The sequence below is a fragment of the Molothrus ater genome, chromosome 1 (assembly GCF_012460135.2).
Source record: "Molothrus ater isolate BHLD 08-10-18 breed brown headed cowbird chromosome 1, BPBGC_Mater_1.1, whole genome shotgun sequence".
NCBI classification, from domain to species: domain Eukaryota; kingdom Metazoa; phylum Chordata; class Aves; order Passeriformes; family Icteridae; genus Molothrus; species Molothrus ater.
The window spans coordinates 91,966,796-91,984,720 of record NC_050478.2 but is presented as its reverse complement, the minus strand read 5'-3'; the positions used below and the strand labels follow the sequence as shown (position 1 = coordinate 91,984,720).

Below are 17,925 nucleotides of genomic sequence, written 5' to 3'. Positions count from 1 at the left end.
ATTACATGAATGTGTGTTTTTGGTCAAGGTAGGTAGAGTTGAATGTGTGTGTCTCTCCTTTTTTTTTAAGGGGGAGCATATCTGGATAGTTTTGGATGGACCTGTTGATGCAATATGGATTGAAAATCTGAACTCTGTTCTGGATGATAATAAGACCCTTACTTTGGCCAATGGAGACCGCATTCCGATGTCCCCCAATTGCAAGATTATTTTTGAACCTCACAACATTGACAATGCTTCCCCTGCAACAGTTTCTCGTAATGGAATGGTCTTCATGAGTTCTTCAGTGTTAGACTGGAAGCCTATTTTAAGGGCTTGGCTGCAGACACTGCCAATCACATACTCCAATGTCCTATGGAATTGCTTTAATGCTGTATTTCAGGTACTTAATTGAATACTTCAGAAAAAAAATTGCATTTTTTATTCTTTTTTTTAATGAAGCATTGCTCCTTCCCAAGTGCTCTTTGAGTTATTTAGATTTCATTCTTTATGTAATAAACTAAAGATGCAGGGTTAAAAAAAGAAAGAAAATTATCTCTATAATAAATGACTGAAGCTATAAGATATGAATAATCTGAATGTTTTGTTTTGTCTGCATACAAGAGTTGGCAATGAATTGTTAAACCTGTGATTTTTTTATATTGCCTGTTGGCAAAACAGATACTTGTTTTGCTTGTAATTTTAATACTGCAATTTTAATTATTGTTAGGATGCACAAAGGAAGTGGGTAAAGTTCTTATTTTGTTTTAAATATAAAGAAGTAAATTCAGAAAGAAATTGAGCTAGAAAGAAATTGTTACACTCTGGTGCAACAGGAATGCATTTGATCCATTATTATTTTTAAAAAGACATTCTATAATTAATCCAGGATACTTCTGTCCTCTGAAGCTCTGACTATCATTCTGAAGTTCTGACTATAGTTGTCTCTTGTTATTTTATTTTCCATGTTTCTGTTCCATTGGAAATTTTTGAAACTGCATCACTTTGATACATTTTTGGACTAAATTGTGTTCAATCAGTAGACTGAACACAATTTAGTCAAAGAATCCTAAATGCTTTTCCCCCTCTGTTTGGTCTTACCTTACTGAATCATTAGAAAGGTTCCAGCAATATTCTGGATGGTTGCACTCAATAGTGGGTATAAAAGCATAATCTCAGTAGTATACTTCCATCATATTGAAATATTTATTTTGCTTTTGAATGTTTTTAAAGAAATAGTTATGTCTTTGCAACCTTTCAGTGTTATCTTCTGATTTCCTCAATATCTGTAAAATAAATGCAGCTTCCAACATACATTGGTTTTCCATCAGCTTGCTCCTGCCTGTTTATTCATGTAATTGGTGTTGCATTTCACAGGGGTTTCTCCTGTAATATTTTTCATTGCACTTGCATTTTAAAAATGCAGGTTTTAATGAACTTTGAGTGACATTTCAGAAAGCTTTTTATAGATGATGGTAAAAGCAATGATTGATATAATATTAGAATGCCCTGAATGTTAACAAATATCTTTTAAGATTCTACTTTTCATTTCAATGCACATTTACTTTAAAACTAATGTTTAACAAGCTATTCATTTTATTCTACCTCCAAAACTTAATGATATGACATAGTATTTACTGCAGCAGCAAGAGAAACAATTCTGATAATGAGTTTTAAAATATGCTCCCAAAGTAATGTATATGTGGGTCAATTTACTGCTTCTTTGCCACAATTCTATTTATATTTTATGCTACAACTTGCTCTGAAAACATAACAACAACACTTAAAATGCCCAAGCCTGAAGCAATAGCAATAAAGTCCAGAAAAATATGTATTTTATTAGAGTAAGAAATGAAAATGCAGTGAAATATGAAGTTAGTTCAGTGCTGAAGGCTGCATTTACAGCTATCAAAATGTAAATGAAAGCTGTCATGCTGGCAGTTTTCTTTCACTTTTAATGTGCTGTCTTTGCTTCTCAAATAATAGAGGCAATAAAAGTGATTTTACAGATGAGAGCAAAACTACTTTTGTGTTCACATGGCTCTTTTTATAGTTATTATTTTCTGCCACATTAAAAAAAAGGATAAAAATTCAAAAAGAAAATTTTGAAATAAGATTCATCAACAGTGGTAGTCAAACCCCAGATATAGACCTTGGTGGATTTAATGCTAGTATTAAGGAAAACATGGATATAAACATCTTACAAATATCTGATTTTTCAAAGAACATGAAGATTAGAGTATAAATGGAAATATAGTAACCAAGGAGACTCAGTCTTAAGCAGACATATAGAGACTTTCTGAATTTAATCTAAACTCAACTAAAATAGATGTAAAATAGATGTAAGACAAACGCTATAATAATTCCAATTTGCTTACAGAACACTCTAGTTATTTATGCCGATCAAAATAGTATTTGTCACTGAAAGTCTTCATGTTGGATAAAGTAATTTTCAATAAAGGTGCAGCAGGTAGCAGTAATGGAGGAGGAAAGAGCAGAAAATAATAGTTGTGAATCAATGGAAAGAGTGTATTTATTCTTTTAATGTATATTATAAATGGCATTGTAAGTCACCATTTTTTATGCATTAAAAAAACCCAACAAATCAAAATACAAAAGAAAAAAGTCCAAAACCAAAACCAAACCCCCAAACCCAACCTTATTTCAATTTAAGATGATCTTAGAATGCTTTCTATTTCCACAGGATTTTGTTTAGAACAGTGATTGAGGGGTTGGACTTTCTCCCTACCTTTCCCAATTCTTTCTTCTCAGCAGCATTTCCTGCTTTGCAGTAATTTCAAATAAACTCTCATCCCTAAAAAAAGTCTCTCTTAAATTTAGAATCCCCACTGCTAATTCCTGGTCTGTGAATGTTGCTGCTACCTGTAAGCAACAGAATTGCTTAGCTGATGGAAATAATTATCTGAGACAGTTTCAAAGAACTGAAATAATTAAAATAGTTACCCGAGTGGTGTTATTGAGATTGTCTGCAAAGTGTGAAACTCAAACCAGTGATGGTTGTTAAGTGAATAACATAAGTTTCAGCATGTCCAGGTATTGTTTAAATGAAAAAAAAAATGTAGTAGCAACTTAATTTTCAGATGTGACTAATTTTCTTCTTCCACATTAAATCTCACACTAATGCAATTTGTGTAAAGGCTGCTACTGTGCCTGGAGCATAGAGCTGAATAAATAATCCAAAGATTTTCTTACCTTTAATATTGAAATGCTGATGTTAAAATTAATATTACAAGTATTAATAACTTTCTATTACTGAGTTGTTCTTTTGCTTATCTAAACCCTTTGAATATGTTGCCAACTTCCTGTCCTGAAGTGTTCTGTAGTTCAGTGAGTTCTATAGTGATTGTACTCTGTGCAAAAGGATCATTCTTTCATCCGAACATTTAGCATCTGACTTCATTTTTCAGCCTCCTTGTAAGGGATAGCAAATGGCTAATCCAAGTTCTTAAAAATGTATGTGTATTTGTCATGACCCAACTTATTTTTCCAGTCCCCCTCTCCAAACAATTAATGCAAATTTCTGTGTTAATCCTGCATCCTGTTTTTCAGCCATGTATTGTTTTAAAAATTGTAGTAGTAATAAAATACTAGCATATATCAAACAGATTTTCCCCCATAAACTCAAAGAAAAAGAAGACATTTAAAAACCCTCCATAAACTACAGAATTCTCATTGGAATCATAAGTACCATAAAACTAGTTCTGGTGAAAATTGGGCTCTTGATAGTACAGAATACTTTGACGCATGAAATATCTTTATTCTGTGTGTTTCAAATCAATTATTAAACAATTTACAGTGCCCTATGAGACATCTGGTCTATTTTACAGATGAAGAAGCTGAATCTCAGTGAGATTTAGCTCCAAATTCTAAAAGTGTTAAATTTGAATTTCCCACAGTGCTTGTGGGCACTCCCCTGTGGCACCCATAACACCCTCAGTTACTCAGCTGAGCACCCCGTGTACCACTGGGGATGGGCCAGGCATTTTTGAGGGAAAGCCACAAAAAGGCAGCACACAGAGGTGGAGGCACTTGTGCTAGTCAGCAAGAAATAACAAAAGAAGCAACTTGATAGAGTGGGTGACATCCCTGCCCATAGTGGGGAGAAGGAAGCAGATGACCTCTAAGGTTCCTTGCAACACCACCTGTTCCATAATTCTGTGTATGCCCACACTCAGGTTGTCTTCTTAGATCACTTATCTATAAGCCCTACTCTAGATTAAGGTGCCTAAGTGAGTTTTTGATCACTATATATATTTTTGGTGTGTGTGTTACCTGTTATTCCAGTGGGATGGAACTCAGGAGGATTGGTAAAAAATATTGATTCATTCTCTGTGACAATAAATATCAGCATAGGGCACTTGGAGAATTTCAGTGGCAAAAATTAAACTGAGAAGTGAAACAAAGCTGGTGAGCATGTGGGTAAACAGCTCAGTGATTTTTTTAAAAGTGTCTAAGTAAATTGTTTATGTCTTTGGGCAGTTGAATGTTTTCTTTGTCTTGGCTTTCTCCCTGACAGGACATGACATATATAAATGGAATTCCTCCAAAATTACTATCTCCCATAGTATCCCTGTTATACTTTCCCTTCCCAGAATGAGTGGGTGGTGTTGATTTCCAAAGATTAAGAGGGCAAATAGAACCACAGGGAGAGTATTATATTACAGATTGTTGAATGAAGGTGGAAGTAGGTTATAATTTACATCAGTCTATACTATTGGATGGCAATTGCTATTTTAAAATTTTGCACTGCAAATCTCAGAGAGTACTTTACATCAATTTGAAACTTTGCTTAAGATGTTGCAAAACACTCGGCAAAATAGACATGGTAGCCAACACTATGAAGAAACCTGAGGAAAGTCCAACTTCCATTAAAATCAATTCAAAAATTCCTTTTGGACCTTGCCAGGATTCTACAGGAAAATGAGAGTATTGATTTCAAGAGGGACTGGTACAGCATGGTGCAGTCAGAACAGATGAGACAGATAGAAATTTATAGTGGCAAGCTTGTGCATTATATATATAAGTATCATCAGTGCTTTTATCTTCCTACTACAAAAATATCAGTGGTAGATTAAAATCTCTAGTGGAGAGCACAAATGGCAGGCAGATCCCTGAAGTAACTGAACAGCATTCTTCAAATTGCTCTTCAGGAAATTACTCTGTGGAGCTTATACAAGTAGCTCTGCTGACTCTGGTACATCAAAGTTATTTTTCTAATATGCTATTGTTAGAAAAAAAATAATGGTCAAAGTCTGAATATTTATAAGCCCAGAAATGGATAAAGTTGTTGTTTGGAAATAAAGTTTAGAATATATTTCAAAATAAAGAATTGATCTCATCTAAGAATAAATCATGCCATTGAAACTAGTAAAGAGAATCTTTAAATAATGTTTTTTTCTTCCCAGGATGTGATGGATTTTGTTTTCTCTGCTGTGACACCCAAAATGTCGATTTTAGAATGTATGTACATCAAGCAAGCTATTGACCTCCTGCAGGTAGATATGGCATCTGTTTTTCTCTCTCTGATTCTGTGATTTGCTCTAGGAGGACAGCAGGTCTATATTGCATCCACTTTGCAGGGTTTGCTGTCTGGCCGAGACGAGAAGCAGCTCAGTGAGGAGCATATTGCTCGCTTATTTGTTTTTGCTGTGATGTGGTCAGCTGGAGCCCTTCTGGAGCCAGATGACAAGCTGAAAATGGAGCTGTTCCTACGGAAGCACTCTGCAGTGAAAGAGCTTCCAGCTGTGAATGGAGAGGAAACCATGTTTGAATTTGTTATCAATACCTGTGGACAGTGGGAGCACTGGTCAAAGAAGGTTCGTATGCTGCAACACGTTAAGCTTTCTTAATGGGTACACAAGATGTATTTGGTAAGAAACATTTTATTTCCAACCCTACATAATTTGGTTAGGACGATTAACCCTACCAAATTCTCAGGAGCTTCTTTTTTTGACTGATATTTTTCTTTTCCCCATAAATATATTCAGCAAAGAACAGAAACATGCATTTGAAATAGCTTTGGAAGTGAAACAGAAATGATCTTAACTGTATACTGTCTATCACCTTACTCTTTATGAAATTCCAGCAAGGAAAAGCTTTTATCAGGCACTGGAGGAATGAAAATATCCTGCTAGTCTAATACCCATTTAGAAAAGCATGACAAGACTGATTGATTACGAATGGATACTTGGCTTTCAGGAAGAAAAGTTTTGCTGATGTAAATTTTATAAAGTGCATTTGATTTTGTGTTCTGATGCAAAGTGCATGGGCAGGTAGGAATTCTCAAACTTTTTGCATGTCTTTCTTATGCAGGTCCCTGAATATACTTATCCTAAAGATTTAGTGCCAGAATATACTTCCATTCTAGTTCCAAACATAGACAGTGTCCAAACAGACTTTCTAATGCACACGATCATGAGGCAAGGAAAAGCTGTTTTGCTAATTGGGGAACAAGGAACAGCAAAAACTGTTATGATTAAGGTAAGGGGAACAGAAAAACATTTGTAATATATTAGTACAATAACATTGCAATAGTTGATATTGGCACAAATGTTAAGCTGAAGTTAAGGATACTTTGATTTTTCTTCAGGGTACATACTGGCATTCCTACTGAGGCATTTTGCCAGCACTCACATGGACTACAGGCAAAAAAACCCAAGTCTCCACACTTTAGTATAAAGGTTTCTTTTAAACTTTGCTATGTGGCCACAAGGTCAGATGATAAACCCTCTTTCCTATGCTTTCTTTTCTTTTGAGTAGTCTAATGGAAGATTTCACTAAGAAAATGTTGATTCTTGGAGGATTTTTTATTTTCCTGTGCTTTGTCGGTGGTGTCATGTGTGAACCAATCTTTTGTACACCCTTGTTGCACAACCTTTCTTCAAAAGCCAAACAGAAGAGAGAAAAAGAACTTCCTTCTTTAGTAAGGATGGTTTTCAGAGGGTAAATTTACTGTCTGTTATCTGCTCTCTCAATTTCTTCACTGAAAAGGACATATTCTTTCTCTAGAAGGAAATAACAGGATTGCTATTTAATTAATAAATACATGCTTTCTGTATTATAAAATGGTTCAGGTTAATCATATGACACAAAAAATTTAATAACTTAATACAGAAAGCAATAATCAAAAGGCTGAACAAACCCAGATGTCATACCAAACTTGGCATCCCTTATTTAAAAAAAATGGAAGCACAGTGTTTTTCAGCAGGGTTTCTGTGTTTTTCAGGGGATGTGTGGATTCTTTGAGCAGTGAGAGGTAGCTAAATAAAACTGGTCTACTGTTGGGACAGCTGAATTGGTTATACAGGCAGCTGTACTTCCACTGGAGGATTTGCAGAGCTCTTGAAATGGAAAATAGCTAAAAAACACCAGCCTAAAGTGACCTTTGGCTTTCTTAAAATCTGGAGCCATTTTTTGTGCCCTGGCCATGTGCTCTCTGAGCCCTGACAGAGAGAGAGTTGTACCTGTGCCAGCAGTCATTAATGCTATTTTTTCAGCATAGCTGTCAATGCCAACAGGCATGCCAGTGTAATGCCATCTTCTGCTCCTGGCACCAGCTGAGAACTATTTTAGCAGAGTGAAGAGGCGGGGTCTGGGTGGTGGTCTTGATATTCTGCATCCTGGATTTTGTCCAGATACTGGCAACTTCCAGCCTTCAGCTGCCATTCCTGTCCCTAAAAATAATTGAAACTGATTCTTGGGAGTTGCTTACGCTGAGTCTATGCTATAGAGCAGAGTAGCAGATATGTGATCTCATGTAAGGTTAGGAGTGAGTGTTAAATCCCTTCAGAACTGTTCCCCTTCTGCTTTCATCTTCTGTAGAATTTTGTTTTACTACACCTTGTGGAATATATCCAGATATAAACAGTTGATTGAATGAAAAAGTAAAAGAGTCTTAATATAAAATACTTCAGGCAGTAGTCTGAATAATCTTTGATGTTGAGTAAAGCATAGTATGAATCAAAATAAAGAACTTAAAATGGAATGTTAATTTAAGACCTTTATTCTCTGTATTATTAATTCATGAATTGCAAAAAAATTTAAAACATAATATTAAACTGGTAAAGGACAGTTGAAAATTCTCTGACATTTTAACTGAAAAAAGAATCTTATTCAATACGCTCTTCTTTTTCAAAGATAGTTCTCATTTCTGTACTGTGCAATATTACTGTTACCATGCAAACATTCTGAAATGTCATAATGATAAAACACAAATGTATTTTTTGAATGGTTGAGAATTCATAGTTGCAGTTTGCTGGCCTTGACCAGCTGCAAGACCCTTACCCAGCTGCTGATTGCCTCCCCTTCCTCAACAGCACGAGTCTGGAGGTAAATACAGGGAGATCCTCAACTCAACAGTTACTGCCATGGGAAAAACATTTGGCTTGGGGAACACTTTTACATTTTTTTTCTAATTAAAACCAGAATTGGGTGGTGAAAAACAAATACTGAAAACACTCTCTTCTCTCTTCTTCTCAGGCTCACCTTTAGTCCTTCATCCCCAACTCCTCTACCTCCTCCCTGGCCAGTAGTGCAGGGGGATGAGAAATGGGAGCTGTGGACAGTCCATAACAGCTCCACTCTGCCTCTCCTTTCTCCTTATGTTGCTCCCTCCTCCTACATGGACACAGTTCTTACCAGGGCTGCAGATCTTCATTAACTGCTCCACCATGGAGTTCTTCATGGTGTCACAGGTCCTGCCAGCAAACCTGCTCCAGTGTGGGCTTCACTTTCCATGGGTCTGCAGGTCCTGCAGGAGCTCCAGCATGGGCTTCCCATGGGGACGTATCCTCCTCTGGGCATCCGTCTGTTCCAGTGTGAGGTCCTCCATGGGCTGTAGGTCAATCTCTGTTCCACTGTGAGCCTCCATGGAATGCAGGGGGACAACCTGCTTCACCACAGTGTGCATCACAGGCTGCAGGGGAATCTGTGCTGGAGCACCTCCTGCCCTTTTTTTGCTCTCACTTTGATGCCTGCAGGGCTGACTTTCTCACAGTTTTTACACTTCTCTCTCAACTGCCAGGCAGCATTTTACCCTTCCTGACACAGGCTGAGTGTCTCCAGTGAGTCTGCTGGAGGTGGCTGGAACTGGCTGAGCACTGCCCTGCACCAACCCCTCAGCTGTGAAGAGTACACACCAAAGACAGGACTGTTGCACATACATTGCACGTGAGGGTTGTTATTTATGGGAGGTCTGAAAAAAAGCTCTTTCTGAAGGGCACCTTTTCTTAAACTGCTATCACTGTATCAACAAAATTAGCAACATTCATTTCATTCAAAATATTTTGAGGGCATCTGGCTGTGTCTTCCTTTCTGTTGTCACACAGAGTGTATGTCTCACTGGAGTTCTTAGAGCACTTCATCAGCAAGGATATAGGTTTATTTTGCTGAGGTACCAAAATGGGAACATTTCTAGTCAACCCTCTTATACAGATAAGAATTTAAATTATATTCAACTTCATCATCATTGCAGAAGAATCAAATCTTTAAAAAGAAATTATGTTGGAAATTATGGACTTTTTAGTGCTATTTGTAAGCTCCAGGACTTCTCCTGAGCAAAATATTTCCTATGCTCTCTCTCTCTCTCTGTCACTCTCACTCTCTCTCTGTCTATGTTTATATATGCCTTGGTGTGACTCTAGGGTTACACATTTTTATTATAAAACCTCACTAAATATGAAAACTGGAACTTGGTTGTTTTGGGGCATTGTCAGCAGCTGTGGGAATTGTACATATTCATGAAATTCAAGGATTGCTTTCTTCATTAAGAGAAGATAGCTATCAGTAAATGTGATGTAGCTGGGTTTAATTTTACACTGCCATTCCTTTATACTACTTTTGTTTTAAGAGTTTTGGTTTTGTAGCTTACATATGAAAATAGATTTGGTTTTTCTCTTGTTCATTGCAGTCTGCTGTAATGGATCATCACTAACAGCTTAAATTTAGAAAAACCCTGACAATTGCTAATGCAAACTTTATTTGCATCTTGAGCTGGCATACATTTACTTGTTGTAATACTTAGTGAAGTCTATTAAGAGCTTATAAATTTTAATCCTTAAAAATTTTATGCAAAACATTAACTGACAATTTGTTTGAATTTCAAGTTGCAGATGGTGTATTTATCTTAAATAAACTGTGTTTCTAGACTTTGAAGTTAATAGCAGGACTGAGATTTTTGGAGGGCTGCTGAGCATCTGTGTCTCCTTTTGTCTTAGTTCACCTGAAGTTACTGATGTGCTTTTAAAGTTGGTTTATCTTGCAGAATTACACAAGCAAGTATGATCCTGATGTTCACTTGACCAAATGCCTAAACTTTTCCTCTGCAACTCTGCCACATATGTTCCAAAGGAGCATAGAAAGTTACATAGGCAAAAGAATGGGTGCTACACACGGTCCTCCAGCAGGGAAGAAAATGACTGTCTTTATTGATGACATCAACATGCCTCTGATTAATGAATGGGGTGATCAGGTAAATATTAACATTTGGGAGTTGGTGGTCTTACCATTATTGCTGATGGGAATACTGATCTGTGGGTTGAAAAAATGGGATAGGTTAGAAAAAAGGTATCATAACATGGGTTAGAACAAATATGTTTACTAAAACCAATTTCCCCAAGCCAGTTTTTGACATGACTAATGTCAGTCCCAAACGATTAAGGACAATGTGAAGCTACTTGCAATCACTGTAGTATTTAACCCTTTTGTTTTGGTTGCATACAAAGCTAGTAGGATTTCCAAAGTGCAGTCCTGAGAACCAGTCTGGGAAAGGAAGCATGCAAATCCAAGTAACACTCAGAGATTTTTCTTTGATCTGCTTTTGACTTTAAATTGCAGTTACTATTATGTGAAATCTAAGCTGGTGGTGAGTCTAAAGAACAGGACTTATGAAGAAACTGGGGTTGTTGAGCCTTGAGTAAAGAAAGCTCAGAGGAGATCTTATTGCTTTCTCCAACTACCTGAAAGGAAGTTGTGGTGAGGTCAGTGTTGACAGGAAAAGGGGAAATGGCTTCACGTTGTACCAGGGGAGGTTAAGATGGGATATTAGGGAAAAAATTCTTCACCAAAATTGCTGTTGAGCCCTGGAACAGATTGCCCAGGGAAGTGGTAGAGTCACCATCCCTGGAGGTATTTAAGAGAGGTGTAGATTGGCACCTGGGGACATGGCTTAGTGGTGGATTTGGCAGTACCAGTTTAATGGCTGGACTCAATAATAAGATCCTATCCTACCTGAACAATTTAATGATCACAGTTGACATTAAAGACTAGCAAGCTGTCTTGAGGTATTGATGAAAGAATACTTATAGACCTATACTCTGAAAATATGACTTAAATTAAAAAAAAAAAAATTCTGCTGAGAAAAAGCAATTGCCCTGCTTCCAGTGTAGCTCTATACTCAGTGGCTCTGTACAAGTGGACATGTGACTTCACATTGTGCTAAATTAACTGTTCTTTGTCACTGTCTAAGCACTTGTGTCAATCTGAAGATATAGTCTGGATTGAAAATTAAAAGTGATGCCTTTTCTTAAGTTGAAATTATCCAAATTCAGTTGAATATCTGACTTCATGTCCACAACTGCCCAGCACATGAAGCTTACATGCAGCCAATGCACTGCATCTGAGTGCTTGGTTGCCACATTGCATGTTCATAAAGTAGAAACACTTAACTCCTCCATTCCTTTTTTTTTGTTTCTGGTTATATTTAGATCACCAATGAGATTGTAAGGCAGCTGATGGAGCAGAAAGGTTTCTACAATTTGGAGAAGCCAGGGGAATTCACGAATGTGGTTGACATCCAGTTTGTAGCTGCTATGATTCACCCTGGAGGAGGTCGGAACGACATCCCCCAGCGCCTGAAACGCCAGTTCACCATCTTCAACTGCACACTGCCTTCTACTTCCTCTATTGATAAGATATTTCAAACAATAGCTGAAGGCTATTTCTGTGAACAACGACATTTCCCCACAGAAGTACGTAAACTGGCTTCAGCATTAGTATCTACAAGTCGAAAGATTTGGCAAATGACAAAAGCAAAGGTAAAATTACACCTATTAAGCCTTGAAACATCTTTTGTACTGTACCTTTTGTACTGTTGTGTGTGTTTGTAGTTCATATTGTGAAGCTGTGACCTGTGGATGTAACTGCTGGCTGATGCCTCTGTTCTGAATTGGATGCTCTGAGCACCAAGTTATCGATGAAAATCCTAATGCAGTGTGTTCTGTAGCTGATATAAGCATCACATTATGTACATATAACATAGTAGACATAGCTGATAGGAAGACTGAGAGATCTTCCAGCTGAGAAAATGTTAAGAACACAAGGAACCAGAAATTAAAAATTAGATAGGAATCTTCTGTAAAGCTGATTGGGATTATGAGAAGCTTTGAAGATCTGAATGTTAGGGAAGAATTCAAATTTGGCAGAGAGGGAATCATTTAGAAACAAATAAAATTTGATATTTAGTAATTTATAAATATTAACTTTTTCCATTTCAAACAGACTGGTAAAAACATTTGACTGCAATTTCTGGACAAATTTTGCTTTGAGAGAGACAAAAAATATTAGGTATATAATAAAATTTAAAAAGAACAAAACTGCAGCATAGAAATGTATGTCAAATTTGTTCTTCTGAGAAAAGTGGAGGAGAGTGGTGGAAAGATAGGGATTTGTTAAATTCCTGTCCAGAAAAGGTTGGTCAGAATTTCACAAACACCTCTGTGTAGGCCTATACTTGCTTTACACAGAGAAATAGCGGAATTGGTGCCTATTACTGCTAATTAACTTCCTTTCCTAGAGAAAATGTAGCTTTTGCTAATTTGTAAATATTTTCCCAAATACTGTTTCCTCAAATTCCCTTCCCTTCCCTTCCCTTCCCTTCCCTTCCCTTCCCTTCCCTTCCCTTCCCTTCCCTTCCCTTCCCTTCCCTTCCCTTCCCTTCCCTTCCCTTCCCTTCCCTTCCCTTCCCTTCCCTTCCCTTCCCTTCCCTTCCCTTCCCTCATAAACCTTTCCTCAGATGTTCTTGGAAAGGACAAAAGAGAATAGCAGAAATGATCTGGAAGAAGGGGCAGGAGCAACACCACAGGACAGGCAATATTGACATTTTTACTGTGATCTTCAGTGCCATCATTGGCTACCCTTCCAATGTTTCTGGGACTCAAAACATTAAAAGAAACTCAAATTAAATCTACGTGAAATTAAAGAGATGGTTGTTGCTACTGTAGTTTCTTCATTTTACGGTTGCCTCTTAAATGCCAAGCATGTATTTCTGCTTTAATGCAAGACCAAAGTTTGTGAAAATATCCACATTCACTTTCACTTAATAATAAGTAGAAAATATATTCATTTAGCAGTTATTTGAATATAGCTCATGACATTATTTTGTAGATGTTACCAACGCCAGCTAAGTTTCATTACATCTTCAATTTACGAGACCTCAGTCGTATTTGGCAAGGAATACTTACAGTTACTTCTGATGTCTGCCAGAGCATCGGTGTTTTGGTAGCCTTATTCCAACATGAGTGCAGACGTGTTATTGCAGACAGGTTCATCAGCCAAAGTGATAAAGACTGGTTTGAAGATATGATGAGGAAGGTAAGCAAATAGTATTTTAGTATTTTGCCAAAAAAAGAGGCCAATGACCTATTTCATTACTAATGCAATCCTTAATGTATTGTTGTAGATTGTTTCTGAGGAACACGGTCAAGATGTGTTTGGAGATAAAAACACGGAATTATACTTTGTGGATTTCTTGCGTGATGTCCCGGAGACTGCTGTAGATGAGCCTGATGTTGCAGAGTTGAAGGCTCCTAAAATTTATGAGCCTATTTCATCTTTGGATTACTTGGCTGAAAGATTACAGATGTTCATGCAACACTACAATGAAACTATCAGAGGATCAAAGATGGATTTAGTATTTTTCAAGGTATTAATGCTTGTAATAGTATTAATGCTGAAAGTGCCTGGTCTTTTGCACTTAGTGATACATAGGTCTGTTAAGTTTCTATCACATTATTTTGGAGATGGCTCAAAACAACTAGGTTGTTTATACACACCATGTATGTCATCTTGCTTTCCACTTCCTTGTCAAAGGTCTTGATGCACAATGCTTTCTTCAACTTTAGTTTGAGTGGTTTCATAGAATGACTACAGCAGTTGAATAAGAAATGCCTATAGTGCAGTTGTATTTTGCTTTTGTCAGTCTATTTAGAGAGCTTGTAAATAGGTCAGCTAAAAGGCTGGAGGAGTCCTTTCTGCTTTTCCTTCTGTCCCCTAAGGGGCATGCCCTCAGCCCTGCTGATGACAACCTGCATATGACATTGCTTCCTAAAAGCTAGATACAAGGACATTTCTCTTGGGCTAGCCCTGCTGCCCACTGAAGTCAGGGGGAAATCTCCTGTTGATTTTGAGGAGTACAGGACTGAGTCTTAGGCTCCAGAGAAGCCATCTAGCTGTTGGGAAGCAGCTGCTTGGTGACATGCCTCTAGTTGATTATACAATGCATCATTTTTGCATCTCTTCATCCCCTTTTCTCTCAATACACAGGATGCAATCATCCATTTGATTAAAATATCACGGATTATTCGTACTCCACAAGGAAATGCATTGTTGGTGGGTGTGGGTGGATCTGGAAAGCAGAGTCTGACCAGACTAGCAGCATACATTGCTGGACACGAGAGCTTTCAGATTACTTTGACAAGGTAACACAATGCAGTGTGCATGGACATTTGTTCCTTAATTTGCCATAGAAATGAACTCCTCACAATCAATTTAAAGAAATGCAAAACTCTCAAACATTTTACCCCTCATTCTAAATGATATTTCCAGTCTTATATAGACAAACTGCATTATGGCAATTTCTGTTAATGACTTAATATTTTGTAGTGCTGAAATTATTTAATTTATAGAAATTTGAAGTGAAAGGGAGTACTACTGCCTTCCTTCTTTGTCTCTTTTGACATAGGGTTTACAGGGCTAAGTGATAAAGACCAGCAGAGTGTATTCTCCTTTGCAAACTATTTAAAATGCTGAGAAGTATTCTTTAGAGAGACATATCAGGTCTATGAATAATGTTATGAGGCTTCTGATGAAAGGAAAGATAAAGACATATCACAATCTCTTCCTGTGTCCCAGAAGCAGAAGAAAGGAACACTGAGAACAAAGACAAGGAGGAAAAGAAAAAACTCAAAGTGATAGAACAGAATCCCTAGATTTCCAAGATCAATAAGACAAATATTAATAATGGGAACGAATATGGAAGGAGGAAGAATGAAATTAGCAGTGAAGAGTGGATGCTGGGTCATGTTTTGTCTCTAAGTATCATTTCCCATAACTGGTTTTAGATTATTAAACCAGATACACTGCTATTCTGACTCAGTAGAGAAATTCTTATGTTCCTATCAGAATACCACAAATCACTATAATAACTGTAGCCAACACATACAAACAGAAAAGCTGGAGGGTTTTTCAAGCTCTGAAGTACTTGCTTTATGGGTATTTATAGAGCAGAAATAAGATGGAGCTGAAAGAGAATTGGGACACTTCCTGTGTGGCATATTTAATATGTGAAGAATGGGTCATGTGTGTATTGCACAAATTACTTATGACTTTGAAGAGATTCTTGGAAATAAGAGACTGGTTACAAAGAAAAGAAGTTTCTAATTTCAGCTCTAGTTGGCTTGGGACAAAATCTGCCATTTTATTAACATTACTTTATGTCATTTTATATTGCACAATCTGAAATGTGTAGTTGAATTTGTGTGGATTTATCTGAATCTTACTGTGTGCACCAGCTATAAGACACATAACAACAGAACCAGTCATGGTCTCCATTTGCAGAAGAGCTGATCAGCCCAAGTGATAATGTTCAAACATAATTTCTAGGGCTTGATTTTAGTTAAACCATATAATGCAATAAACCCCTCAGTTTCATTCTCTTTTGTCTCTTAATGATTTCCTTTAACCTGCTCTCAATATCTTCAGAAGATAATCCAGCTGTATTTACCTAATGGTTACAGTTATCAGAACCTACTTGACAACTTAATCCCGCTGTATTAACCTATTTCTAATAACGAATTTACATCTGCAAACCATGGGGATACAAAACAGCATCAAAATTGCCTTAAATATAGTATTGCTCTCACCTTACTTTTCCCCAGGACATTATTTTGTTGACTCCACCTCATTTCACATTATTTATATTACTGATCATTCACTTTGGGAAAATGTTTATGAAAAAGAAACCTAAAAAATATTATCAGGAGCTATGGTATTAAGTTCTTATCCAGATTTTTTTTTCTTGCCTCAAGGAAGCTGATCCAGATGATACATATCTCCTAAGGTGGTCTCTAATTCTTGTGCTCTCTTTCCTTAACCCTTTTTTATTCCAGAACATATTCCACCAACAACCTTTTGGATGATCTGAAAATGTTGTACCGCACTGCAGGTCAAATAGGAAAGGGTGTTGTCTTTATATTCACGGACAATGAAGTCAGAGATGAATCTTTTCTTGAGTATATGAACAATGTTTTGGCTTCAGGTGAAGTCTCAAATCTTTTTGCACGGGATGAAATAGGTGAAATCACACAAGACCTGATTCCAGCAATGAAGAAGGAGTATCCAAGGCTTAGTCCCACTGGTGAAAATCTTTATAATTACTTTCTTGCTCGAGTTCGGAATAACCTGCATGTGGTTCTTTGTTTTTCTCCTGTTGGGGAAAAATTCAGAACTCATGCACTCAAATTTCCAGGTCTGATTTCAGGCTGTACCATAGACTGGTTCCAGCACTGGCCTAAAGATGCTCTTATAGCAGTTGCACAGCATTTTCTAGCTTCTTACCATATTGAGTGTACAGATGAAGTGAAACGGAGTGTTTTTAACACCATGGGAACAATTCAAGATATTGTAGCTGAAAAATGCATTGAATACTTTGAACGATATAGGAGACGGACTTTTGTCACACCAAAATCTTACCTGTCCTTCATTGGAGGTTACAAAACTATTTACCAAGAGAAGTTTGCCAGTCTTGGAAGTTTGTCTGAACGTATGAGAACAGGTACTGTAAAAGCTTCTTGATTTCTGTTTCTTTCATTGTTTTTAAAAGGATGAGAAGAATCTGAATAAAAGGATGTAAAAGCATGGATTTAGATTGTGAGCTTGCATTAATTTGGAAGCAGACTCAAATATTTTCAGCTGTATTGTGTGTGATTACAAAATGCGCAGAGGTTTTGTTTCCATGAACTTTATGAATGTGCAGATTAAAGAGGAGTTTTGGAAATAGTATTAGTTAGCAGTTAAAATATTTGACACTCCTGCTTTTACGTGTATGTATGACAAGGAACTAATGAGATCCTAGTTTTCACATGTAAGCATGCCATGAATAAATCTGAAAAAAGGTAATTAAGTGCTCATATTCAGTCCCTCTGAAGAATTTTTTAAAGAAACAGGTATATGCCAAAGGTACAATTTAAAAAACATTGCTCTGCACATGGTCATACATGGTAAACAATTAAAGAGTCTCCTAAACTGAATGCTATTTGGAAGTGAATGTGAACTTTAATTGCAGACCTGCCCTATGTACACGTAAGTCCAAAGGTAAAGGGTGGCTGGCTGTCTGGAAGAGCAAACATAGGGGTTTTCTAGCTAGAAAGATATATATGATGCATTTACATTTAGAGACATGCATTTATATATAAGGATGCTTATACTTGAGAGATTTTCTCATAATTTGTTCAAATTATTGGAGCATTGTATTGCTCAAGAATCTTTAGGTTTTTTACCCCCATCTCATCTGGATCTTCATGTAATGTTGAATTTAGAAGCTCAGCCTACTCTCCTTGTGTCTTTGCTTTCATTGCCAGATTCCTCCTCTTGGTTTTGTACAGAGTACAGCCTAGTACTTTTCATGTTCTCACGGATTTCAGAGATTTCACA

At 36.9% G+C, this 17,925-nt stretch overlaps 1 protein-coding gene across 1 annotated transcript in view; it reads left to right on the top strand.

Moving 5' to 3' along the window:
• Positions 1 to 17,925, top strand: part of LOC118694662 (dynein axonemal heavy chain 5-like) — a 149,647-nt gene that overhangs the window by 69,322 nt on the left and 62,400 nt on the right. The window contains exons 48-57 of the mRNA XM_054517570.1: positions 71 to 382; positions 5,406 to 5,495; positions 5,580 to 5,816; positions 6,313 to 6,480; positions 10,262 to 10,468; positions 11,703 to 12,032; positions 13,381 to 13,587; positions 13,676 to 13,918; positions 14,539 to 14,693; positions 16,383 to 17,047. Coding sequence (XP_054373545.1) covers positions 71 to 382; positions 5,406 to 5,495; positions 5,580 to 5,816; positions 6,313 to 6,480; positions 10,262 to 10,468; positions 11,703 to 12,032; positions 13,381 to 13,587; positions 13,676 to 13,918; positions 14,539 to 14,693; positions 16,383 to 17,047 — 2,614 coding nt within the window. The remainder of the gene's footprint in view (positions 1 to 70; positions 383 to 5,405; positions 5,496 to 5,579; positions 5,817 to 6,312; positions 6,481 to 10,261; positions 10,469 to 11,702; positions 12,033 to 13,380; positions 13,588 to 13,675; positions 13,919 to 14,538; positions 14,694 to 16,382; positions 17,048 to 17,925) is intronic.